The sequence below is a fragment of the Rhineura floridana genome, chromosome 14 (genome assembly GCF_030035675.1).
Source record: "Rhineura floridana isolate rRhiFlo1 chromosome 14, rRhiFlo1.hap2, whole genome shotgun sequence".
NCBI classification, from domain to species: domain Eukaryota; kingdom Metazoa; phylum Chordata; class Lepidosauria; order Squamata; family Rhineuridae; genus Rhineura; species Rhineura floridana.
Genome location: NC_084493.1, coordinates 12,800,976 through 12,813,609, shown reverse-complemented (window position 1 = coordinate 12,813,609; position 12,634 = coordinate 12,800,976). Strand labels below are relative to the sequence as shown.

Here is a 12,634-nt window from a genome sequence, read left to right as displayed (position 1 = left end):
TGTTCAGGATCAAGGGATATCACGATGTTATTAAATTTATAGTCTATTGGTAGCAAACATCCACAGTTCAATAGCTCAATTCATACAATGCTTCAGAAAAAAAAACATGCTCAGTTTAACAGGCAAAGTACAAGACATTCAAGAACAATGCAACACATTTTAGTTGATTTTTAATATATGAATTAAAGAACTGTACTAAAGGGATGGAAAATAAAAATGTGGAAAAGACTACGGCTAAATTTCAATTCCCAGTGACATGAATGGTATCTCCAATGGAACTGGAACCTAAAACGCATATTTATGAAGTCAGGCTGCACAAGTGCTTCAATAACATCAACTCTTAAGAAAGGGCGGATTTTACACCCTCAACAATGCCCAAGTTAAGGAACTTGCAATATTTTAATTTCACTGCTAAATGCAGTTTCAAACGATAAGTTTCTTATGAGACAGTTGCAACGTGTCACATTGTGGCTTGATTATCCAAAATTCAATCATGAATCAGATCACCTTGAAGGGCACCTTCTCAGCTCCTACAGTTTCAAGGTGGGGCACAAGTTTTCAGGACAGTTATGCGTACCACCTTCTGTAGTTTTATTGGCTGTCAGTGTAGCATGAGCAGCACCACTTTAGCTGAAGATAAATATGAGAGAGTTTCTGATAATGTGGATATATATGCATTATTCCCATAATGACACCTGAGGAATCCAAGCCTGCTGTCTCCATGGGCCTGCCAACTGCAATCATATTGATGCCATTTTGACATCAAAATAATCATACTGAGAGGATTATCCAGGTGCCTCAAGTGCATGGGAAGTGGGAAACATATTTAGAGTAAAGACTTCACCTGTATCCACTCCTCCAGTTATAATCCAGGCTCCTGTTGTCACTGCAGCTTTTATAAGGCCTTTACCAAGCAACTGTTTGATGCGTGGATGAAGCTCAAATTTCTGCATCCCTCCATGAACAGAAACAACAAGCTTGGGCAGTTCCATCTGCCATTCTTGAAGCATAAGCTGTAGGATGGCTTCAGGTTTGGTGTCATATGACAGCCGTACATACTAACAAGAAAGAGTTGGGAAGGGTTAACCTTTTTAGTAACGCAATCAGGAAATTACGTAAGGATAAATATGTATTTCACAGGACATTCCAAATTCATGATAATTTCTAATGGGAATTAGAGAACCGCCACAGGATTCTGAATAATATCTGCCAATGACTTTTGAAAGACTTAATTGTTACACAGTTTATTCTATTTGTAAATGTAGCAGACACAGACAATCCATAGTACACTTAGTAAAAAAAAAATGGTAAGCTTGCTGAAGTCCCAGTGGAAATATTCATGGAATGTATACACTATAGGGAGAAGAATGGTAAACAGGCCCAGTTCAGGTCACAGTCATCAGGAACCTGCTGTGAGCTTACCTCCTCCCTTCGCCTCCAGTTCCTGTTTTACAGTAGCTGCATTTTGTTGCAATGTCCTAACTGGAGACAAACTATGGTTAGTAGCAACCATAGTTTCCCCAAACTATTATCAGAAACCTTCTTCAAATTGTGGTCTCTTATTCTAGTTTGAGACACACTATGGTTAATCATAAGAATAATTTGCCCAATTTGGGTAACAAAGGTGGGGCACTCAGCTGCTCAGCTAATTTGGTCTCCAGGAGTGCCAGAGTGGTAAGGACTCCCCTAAGGACCCCCAAGATACATCACACATCAAAACTATGGTTATTGGAAATATAGGGAATAGGCCAATGTCAGGGAAGCAGCAGGGAGCAGTGCCTGACCCCACAATACATTTCAAGAGTTAAACCATATCTTAACCCGGAAAATTCCTTCTTTCTACAGTAAAAAGGGAAGGAGAAAACCTTGAAAGAAAACCTAGCAGAGCAAATCAATAACATACTGAAAAACCAGATTATGAATTTGACCAATTCCTTATCATTTGGAAAAAGAAGTGCTGAGCTGGAGTGGAGTTCCATCACAACCAACACCAACTGGTCCTATACACCCTCCTCACAATCAGTTTTAGGGATAACAACACAGAGTGAGGAGAAATACATTTAATGGGCCTGATTTCCTTCAACTACAGTATATGAAGCATGAGAGAGTCATCAACCCCATTCATCCCCAAAATTTGAAGATTATCCGAACAGAAAAGGTGTTTTGATGATAAAATGTACTAATTTCTTCAATCTGGGGGAGACACACAGTTTAAAATATAAACTTCAAGGCAGTCAGTCATATGGAAACTTGACTTCACTCTCACATGCTACCACTTTCACGTTTATTTGGGAAGTTATTTGAATATTATTCCAGAAACACTACCAGTTAGGGCATTTGGTACAGACCTTAGCTCGATAGGAATGAGAGCCTCCTTGAAAGTTAATGACACCATAAGCATCTGTTGAACTCTGCTCGGTATGTTTTTCTACAGACCATTCTTCTATCTCCTGATTAAAATTTTCACCCAGTTTCACATCTGAATATTTCATGGCGAGACTGGCAGTAAAGCAAGCATGTTGCCGGACCAAACGACCACAGCAGCACCTGCAGATAATCATCACAACTCAGGGAATTGGGGAAACACACAAGAGGTAACTGCACAAGCTGCTGCTCATTCTTGTAGTTCCGAATGTACATTGTTTTATGACCAGAATACTTGTTAACAGCATTGTGTACATGAGTAAAAAAACAGACTAACTTTCCAAGCCTATTCAAATGATTTTGGCAAAATTTTTGAACCAGTTGTCTTCAAATCCTATTCTGACATTACCTAGTAGTTCTAGTTTTAAAGTTCACATAAAGAAAAATGTCAGAGCACAAGTATACAGAGAATTCATAATGATCATGTACAAAACAGAGAATGCCCAACATCTAGAATGCCATGACAGGGCAGGTTATAGGTCAACATTCTTTTTCCCACTAGCATAGATAGACCTTTTACTAATCTCCAGTTTCCCTAGTCTACTCACATTCTCCCATGCTTTAATTAAACCTTCTTTACATTTTCACTTGTCTTTTGCTTCCAGCACCTCTAGATAAATTACAGAACTACCAATCACCTAATGTTTTACTTATGTTATTTAATCTAAACAACATTTTTAAAAGAAAGACATAACTGCTTCATTTTATAGAATCATACCTGACAAGTTGCTGACAAATCTGACATCCTGGAAGGCATCTATGATTAAGAATACAAGAAGGTGAGTTAGAATTTTGCCTGGCTTCTTCTTCTTCTTATTCATTAGTTGCTTTTTTCCAAGTTGAACACTCAAAGCGACTTACAGCATTATTATCAAACCCAAGAAGTTATGTCTTAATATGACTGAGATCATCCTTAATATATTTTTCTCGCTACTTTCTGTAATTCACAATCCAAATTATTTACTGCCCTGTCATGCATTTTGGGATATGCCTGTTAAGAGGAAAGCACTGTAATAGTTTATTCACACAATTTTGTTTGCATGAAGGTGGTCCATAGAGTAATAGCAAAAGAACTACTCACAACTGTACATAAGAAATATCCCTGTAAAGTTACACAGACCATATAAGAGGATACAAGTGTGATGAATAGATGTTAGAAAATGTACAAAATTTTACTGACAACAGGAATTCACTGTTGGGATCAATCCCTCAATACTGTCACACAATACCCAGAGGCAAATAAGGTCTGCCACACAATATAGACTCATTATGGAGCGGCAAACAATTATAGCTCCCCAATGAAGGTATCTGTAGGAGATACATATTTATGGATATGTGTTTGCTAGTCCACACTTTCCATTTTTAAGTGTATATAAAAACCTTGGACATATACCTTTTAATAAAAATGTAACATGTGAAAATAGACTGCCTTCAAGTCGATCCCAACTTATGGCTACCCTATGAACAGAGTTTTCATGGTAAGCAGTATTCACAGGGGGTTGACCATTGCCTCCCTCTGAGCCGAGTCCTCCCCAGCTGGCTAGGGCCAGCTCAGCTTACCACAGCTGTACAAGCCAGTCCCTTCCTTGTCCGCAACTGACAGCTGGGGGGCAACTGGGCTCCTTAGGACTATGCAGCTTGCCCACAGCTGCACAAATGGCAGGGCACGTAACCCCTGAGCCACTCACAGTGGGGGTAATCTTTAGCTGGCCCATTACACCCAGGTGACACGAGCAGGAATTTGAACGCACAGAGTCTGGACTCCCAGCCAGGCTCTCTTCCCCACATGTGAAGTGGCCCTTAACTTCAAGGTTGAAAATGAAAGAAGGATGGAGGGTCTGTGTCATGGAAAGCTAGGATGCCACCAGTGCCAATTTTACCCAGACATGCTTATTTCCATCGTTTCTACTCAAGGGGCAGAACTGCATCCTGTTTTCATTTGGTAACTGTAGTTTCACCCATACCTCCCAACACATCCTTCTATCTGAGGGACAAAACTGCATGTTGACTTTTATTTCACCCCTGCCCAACAACCTGAGGCAGGTCATGATGCCAATTTTGGCAGCAAACTCCTATAAATATGTCACCTAGACTTTTGGATGACAGTCTCCAGTTTTGAGCTGACATCCAAACTGCATTTTCCAACAGGAGGGGGAAGAGGGACTTTTTGATTCCTAACTCAGCTACTGCACATGTACATGTCTAGGAAAGGCTTGCAGTGATTCATGGGGTGAGAGAAAGCAGAAACAGAGGGAGAAAAGGGGGGGGAGGAAGGAAGGAAGAGGGAAAAAAGGGAAAGCACTCAGCAAGTGATCAGTTACAAGTTGCGTTAACAAAGGAAGAGGAAATGGGGGGGAGGAGACTAAACAGAGAGAAAGAGAGCAAAGACTATGGGGTGATACACAGAATGCTATGCAATGCTGCAAATTCTATCCACTTTTGGTTGTGGCTTTGCCCACCACGGGCATATGGGCCCCAACAACAGATTGGCCAGAAGGAATGTGACCTTCAAAAGAAAAGTTTCCCACTTTTGTTTACAACACAAATGGGGGTGGGAGGAAGAGAGCCCTTCCCATCCGTCCCCCGCATGTGGTGGCCCTTAATAGAAAAATGTTCCTCATTCTTGCTGTTCAACACATGAAATATGACCTGCCTGGCTATTATCCCAGCCTGGGCAAGTATTCAGAGTTAGAATCAGTTTTATTTCATTGACTGCAATTTGTGTTCTGTCTGTTTTGTTAATGAACTAACTTTTTGGTTAATTCCAACTTGCACTCCGATCTGGAGGAATTCTAGTCTGCCTCATCTCACCCCATGTCACTGCTGGGCCTCTTAGCCAACCTACAAAGCAGGTGTGTGCTAATCTTTTAGGCAAACTAGATAGAAAAGATTGAAAGTTGGCAGGACGCTGCTGTTAGCTCCTTGTCTCCATAATACTCTAGAAACCTACTGTTCACTAGGTGATGACAAAGTGAACCACTGGGATATATTGGAGTAGATTTAGTCCCAGCAATAAAGCTTGGGTAACTAAACATTTATTTCATTCATTCAATTTAAGGACTCTCCAAAGATCCCAGGAACATGAAAAGCTGTGGCTGTGTTCCTTGTGGACACAAACTGATGAGGTAAAAGGAGACAGCTCTGAAAAATTTCAATATGTAATTGGTAATTTATGCCTTTTTTCATAAAGCTCCTGAATTTACTGGAAAGTCTTACAGTACTTGTGTTATCAGTTCAGTTCACAGTTGATAAAGTTGTACTAATTTATTTCTCATGTTTCATAAAGCTTGATCGAGCAGTTTCTTCTTGGTGGCAGCACCCTGACTCTGGAATGCTCTTCCCCTGGAGTTACATTTGTTCTCCTCATTGTTGTATTTATATGTCAGCTAGAGACATTTTGTTTACCCAGGCCTTTACACTTTGATATTGTATTGTCTAATGTCTTAGCAGCAGCAAGTGACTGTGTTTTAATGATTTTGATATTTTATAGATTTTTAGCTTTTGTGTGTTTATTTACTGATTTTTAAACTATTTTTTATTTTGTTGCACTGTACTGAGTTCTGTTTGGAGAAGTGCAATTCATAAATACAATAAATGAATAAAATTGAATATGACTAGCTGATGTGCTATTCTGGGAGGGTTCCCATCTCTAGGTTGACTTGGAGATCTGGCAACTACAAACAAAAAATTCTATATGTTTTATATTATAGAATTTTTATATTTATTTTATATTTATAAATAATATAATCTATTATATTTATTATTTTGAATTTACAACCTGGGGCAGCATATTATATTAAACAGTTAATAACAAAATTACATAAAACAATTTAAAGCAGCACTATCACATTGCAGCCAGCAGTTAAAAACAGCAGCTTTAAAAATCCATAAAACACCTGAAATTTTTTTTAAAGTCTTTATACATTTCCTGAATGAAGGTGAAGAGGATGACAGCCCAATTCCCTTTGGAAGGGGATTCCATTCCATAGCCAGGTGCCACCACTGAGAATGCTCTGAGATAAAACTCTGGGATAAAAATATCTAGATTCTAGTAATTTGAAGCTGTAATCCACAGCTCACTGCAGTCACTATCAGAACGGTCAATGGCACTTTGGGAAACTAAATCAAAATTCACTGTGATGAAATGCATTTTTTTAAAGTTTACGTTTAACCCCAGAGCTTCTTAATGCACAGATCAGCCACAGATATGAAATAATATGCGGGGGCAGGAGAAGCAGACAACTGAATTTTGTACTACAATTGAGCTAAATAAAATGGGTAAAATTTCCCAACTGACAGCTTCCCAATTTATCCCCTTTGTGTCTGCACATTTTCCATGTGCTTCAAGTTGATCATAGCAAAACCTTTGTAGGCTCTTATGGCTTCAAGGAGTGCAATGAATGGGCTGTATTCAGCCAAGTCCCTAATCAGAGTAGACTCATTGAAATTAATGAATCTAAGTTAGCCATATCAATATCTATTAACTGCAGTTGGTCTATTCTGAGTAGGACTAGCACTGAAAACCACCCAATACATTTTAACACATTTCGCAAACTAGAACAATTGCAGGCTACCTCCTGTTCAACTGTTAACAAAGCTTTAAAAGCTAAACTTTTACCAGAATCTGTATTCAATGCAGAACAAACTGAAGAGCAATTCCTCCAGTCCTCCTTCCCACTGCAGGCTCCTATACCTCCCCAAAAGCCTCTGCAGATGCCTCCATTTAATGTTCCCCAGTTCCTTCCCCCTTTCATGGCAGCCCCCTGGCTCCACATACCAAGCCTTTCCCAAGGGTCCACCAGACTTCAGGAGAAGTTTCGGGGAGGCACAGAGGGCTGCACTGGAGAGCAGGGGGCAGAGAATTCACTTCCCGAGCGCAGTCCTTGTTCTTGCACTGCATCATTTATGTTATTAAATCCAGCATGACTTTTAATTTACCTGTGAGGATCCTTTGAACTTGGTATAATGTAGACACATTCCCGTTTGGTGAAAGTATTTCCTATCCAAGATTTCTGGGACTGTAAAATAAGGTATTTTCAGAGTCATACAAAAGCAATGTCAGTTCTTATCATCATGGGATCAAACACCCATACTTAATAGTAAATAATTAACAACTCCCTGAATCCCTCCCTTACCCCCCCCAAAAAAATGTTTTCAAATATACACAGATGCTGTCCATTATGTGGGTCTGTCTTGTTACTTTGGGATAGCTGAAATTGAACTCCACCAATTCATTTCTTATTTGAAAACATTTTCACATTTGTTATGGCAATACATGTGACGTTTTAAAAGCAGTCGCAAGGTTGAAGAGTTTTTAAATTTAATGCTCTCCTATAGTGTTAAATTGCTGCAAGATTCTGATGACTGGTTTAATAAGACGAACAAGCCATACTTAATACTGCAGTTTTATAAATATAATGGAAATGGCTAGGTTTTGTTTTAGAAAAGAAAAATGCAATTCCATAGTTTTCCAATAAATAGTATTCCTGAAAAAAGCATTTACTTCAAAATGTCATATTAAACCTTTTCAGTGATAAGGGCAACAAACATAACAGGGAAGCACATAACCAACTGTTCAACTGTGAAGAACATAACCCTAAATTATTCCACATTTATACATTTGTCTATACTAATAAAGAGACAGCTTACGTGGTGTCACACTCTCCACAAAACATTATTTATTTATTACATTTATACTCCGCCTTTCTTTCCATGATAGAAACCCAAGGCAGCTTACATATAGCTCCCAGGCAGGCTCCCATCCAGGCACTGACCAGACCTGACTCAGCAGGGGGCTGGCCTTATGTGCCTTCAGACCATAGCCTGGGATCATAAATATCCTATGTGAATGAATATAGGACTGCATCATTAACTCTAAATAACCCTCCCCTAATAAAACAAATAAAGAATATTTTTAGTTCAGCAGTTCACTGGTTGGAATAAACAGAGGACACCAAGCACATACTAGTAACTGCTATATTTTTAGACAATTTGAAAAAGCAAGAGACTTCTTACTGATCTAGTATGAGATAGCTAGTAAAGAAGGATAACTTTTTTTTTTTTTTAGAGTTGCCACCAATCCTGGAGCAGGGAAACATGTGGGTGCCAACTGACATTTTAAATCACTGTACCTTATTCTAAGTTTAGAACTTCATTTTTTTTTAAGTTTGCATATTAGAATTTAACATCTTAACCTCAAGGTGAATAAAAGCTGTCCCAAAAATCAAAGCCTTGCCCTGAGGAAGTGTATAATGAATAGCTTTATGACCATTAAAAAAAGGTGTTTGATCCAAAGAATTGTAAGAGAAAAGAAAATAGCTGATAGTGTTGTTCTGTAAACACTTGTGTTCAAGAATTTCTGCAATGCCGTAACAGGCAGGTTCTATATTGTAGTCAGTTCTCGCTATTCTGCTTCTGTAAGATCCTGCACAAGAAGAAACTCTTTGGATTTAGTTTCACTTTTCTCACACAATATTCCAACACAAGATGTAAAACATGTCCTGCCTGAGCAGTAGGCACTTTTGGACTCAACCCATGGTACGACTGGTTTCAAGCCAGTCAGCAATACTAATGTCCAAAAGAGCATGTTTGTACTTGCTACCAGTCATTTATGATAAAGCATGGATTTCAGGGAATATGTTCAGCCATAATGTGTAGAAAGATATATAAAGATTTTTAATTGAAACATGAACATTGTTAATTACCACATCTTTCCTCCAAAGAATTCCATGTGGTGTACAGAAGGCTACTATTATATTTTATCCTATACTTCGTCCTCCGATTCAACACAAATATCTTTCTCCTTCTGGAAAGCCTACCTATGTCAAACCTACACCCGATGGGGGCTAAAGTAAACTAGCACAGGCTGAAAATCCCTTTGTAAATTGCAAAGAGTAGATTAATGTGCACATCTCCAGTGCACCATATCAATGTGCTTCTACTTGCTGTTGGGAAGCACTGCTGATTTATTCAGGAACCTTATTCTTCAGATTTTGATCCATATTAGGGAGAGGTTAATTTCTCAAAACAACATATTGTTAACTATGTAATACAACTTTTTTTTGTAAAATGTATAATTTTTTTGTTGTAAAAAGTAAGACTTTTCCAAACTATCTTGCTACATAACTTGCTACATGGGTGTTGACTACAGGCATTTTAAAATGGCAAACTAAAATACAAGCATTACGTGAACTTCGTCATCTTCGATTAATTTAATGCAAGAGGTAATATAACGCAATGCAAGAGAGCCATTTGGTAGATCAGCATTTGGATTGAATATATATTTACCAGCCCTTTAAATAATTAGTTATTTTTTCTCTTGAGACTAAAGTTCAGAAAATCTTTTATATTCTGTAATTTGATACCTTAATGGTAGAATTAACTTACTGAGCATAATTTCTCAGATATTTCAAGTTAAATTAACAAATATCTTATAAAATTATACATCTTTGTGTAACAGCATCTTGATTGTTTATATTGTATTAAACAGAAATATTTAAAAAATTTAAAACTTGCTGGAATTTTTTTTAAAAAAATACCTGCTCAAGATACAAGGTCCATCTTATTTTTTCTTTGCAGAAATCCATGGTGAACTACTAGCAGTCTCCTTTGAGAAGCAATCTTATACTGCTCAGTTTACTTTAATTTAAGGTTTTGGAGATGACAGGTTATAATACCACACTGCTGCTAAAGTGCAGGATGAGATCAGACTTTAAAATAATTTAACATCACATTATAGGTACCATCCTATTACTGCATTTCAATGGAGTGAATGTTTTGAGTTGTTTTCCTTCTAAGCAAGTATTCTATCCTCTTTCAAAAGTATTCTATCCTCTTTCAAAAGTTCTAGAAACGTAAATGTCTGCTATAAAAGAAAATGGATTCTTCAGATTCCATCAAAATTAATATGCACATTCTGCCATACTTAACCAAAGCATTATGTTTTGGTGATCAGTGTTTCAATATTTACTACATAACCAACAGAAAATATTCACAATTCATGAATCATGAAAGTATTTGGCTCTTAATGAGGTTGTAAGGTGGCTGCCAAGAACACCAACTGAAGATTCACCACGACTGGCTAGCTAGCTGGGGCCCACCCATGCTGTCGGCCAATACAACTGACTCATGCAATGCGAGTAGGCATTTGATCCAGAAGCATTTAGGTGAACCTACTCATAACAAGTCTATTGCCCTTTTCCCATTCTGTAACAAAGTCCGCCTAATTTTAGTGGCACAGATTAAGCACTGTAGTGTGGTAACATGCTGCTTTCAAGATGTGTCAGGATAGCAGCACTGAGAATAACTATATACATCTAGGGAAACAGTGGCCAATTCAGTAACAGAAGCAGAAATAACATAGGTATCCAGATTATGCTTAAGTGGAACCAAAAAGGTAACACTGGACAAAGCAGTTTCTCTCTTCTTTCCAACAGTCAGTGAAATCTTACTATGTTCTATGCTCAGAAATAAATTGCACTGACTTCAGTGGGGCTTATCGTCAAAAAAGCAAGGAGAAGATCACAGCCAGCATCAATTATCTCTATGTTGCCCTTCACCGGTCCTTTCTCCAAGTGCAAAAAGGGAATTATTGCTCCCTTGATCCCGTCAACGGAAACTGTGATTGCAAGAGAAAAAAGCCACAGGCAATGAACTGCAAAATAAACAAAACACTGTCTGGACTTCCTTTTCTTGCCCCGATGCAAAGTAGGGTTGAGACACTAATTTCCATCCTCAAATACTTCCACCCAAACCTCTATGAATGACAAGATGGAAGCAGGCCTCACTTGCATTGTGCTTTTCTGATTCTCACCATGGAGAGAAGAGTGTTGAGTTAACTGGGGGAATGCCACATTTGTGTAGAGAGCCAGCGTGGTGTAGTGGTTAAGGTGTTGGGACTATGACCTGGGAGACCAGGGTTCAAATCCCCACCTAGCCATGAAGCTCACTGGGTGACCTTGGGCCAGTCATTGCCTCTCAGACTCATGAAAACCCTATTCATAGGGTCACCTTAAGTCGGAATCGACTAGAAGGCAGTACGTTTACATTTTAGGCTTGACCCCGCAATCCAGAATCTGCACTGCTGTGTAGTACAACATCAGTATTCACCAGTCCATCTGAATGCAAGAGCCCCTTCAATATGGCTATTGTAACACTGCACAAATCTCTCTTCCTGCCCCCCTCAGTTTTCTAATGCAGCCAATTAATAGGATTATGACCTCCAAGGGTGTTTTCAGAAACCCAGAGGAAAAAGGGCTCAGGGATGCACTGTGGGATTAAAATTGAACTTCAGTAATGACACAGACTGAATAGACACTTTGAAACTCTAAGTGGTCTCAAACAAAAATGTATTTCAAACACAACTGTTAATTACCCCAGCTCTACACCAACTTGCAGCTTAAGTATGATGTGAACGCACATATCAAAAACATTTTAGCAATATTTCCATTTATATCAAAGTTATTTTCCCATTTAAAAAAGAATACACACCAAGAAGAGTGATATGCATATGAAAATTCAGTTGTCTCTTTTTCCTAAGTGAAGTTTAGGCAAATGTGTATATTACATCTAAAACAGAAATTTAACATGTGAAACACCTGAACACAAATGTTACATTTTATTACTTTTCTTAATTTAAAACTTAATATGGCAAGGCAATATGTATCAGCTCCAGTTGCACTGTTTCAAAGTAAACTACAAAAGCTATTTTGAGATACAGATCTCCATGACTGAGACCGTCACTAAGCATTTACTCCAAGTCCATGAATTTCCACTGTTTATAGGAAATTGCTCACTTGAAAGAAATGCTTTTATTAACCAAACACATGGTGATCATGGGACTAAGCTGTGACTTATGCCTAGTTGACTGTAACACCTTATAGTACAACAAGCTCTGAGAGCAATAGCTAGAAGGCAAACATTCCACACACAACCCTCTTTATCTTTCTATCATCACTTATGCCCAATGAATCTCATTTTATAAATTGAACACCTGGGGTGCATATTATAGCACACCAAGTTCACACATACAAAGTAGTTTGCTTAACAGCATTTTTTCTTCCTTTTTTCACCTGTCTGAAAACCACAAATATACAATAGAGGTTATAAGTTATTTTCACCTGAATGTACCAGATGTTACTCCAAGAAATTCATTCTCAGCTAAATCTGAATATCATCTACATAGCCACACTTAACCATCTCTGAGGATGCC

General features: G+C 38.3%; 1 protein-coding gene across 6 annotated transcripts in view; it reads right to left on the bottom strand.

The window, feature by feature from the left end:
• The window catches only part of TRPM7 (transient receptor potential cation channel subfamily M member 7), a 95,886-nt gene that overhangs the window by 56,385 nt on the left and 26,867 nt on the right, over positions 1-12,634 (bottom strand). For all 6 annotated transcript variants that reach the window (XM_061595872.1, XM_061595873.1, XM_061595876.1 and 3 more), the window contains exons 2-5: positions 7,363-7,442; positions 3,143-3,181; positions 2,349-2,547; positions 845-1,058 (exon numbers count right to left, since the gene is read on the bottom strand). In XM_061595872.1, the coding sequence (XP_061451856.1) occupies positions 845-1,058; positions 2,349-2,547; positions 3,143-3,181; positions 7,363-7,442 (532 nt within the window). The remainder of the gene's footprint in view (positions 1-844; positions 1,059-2,348; positions 2,548-3,142; positions 3,182-7,362; positions 7,443-12,634) is intronic.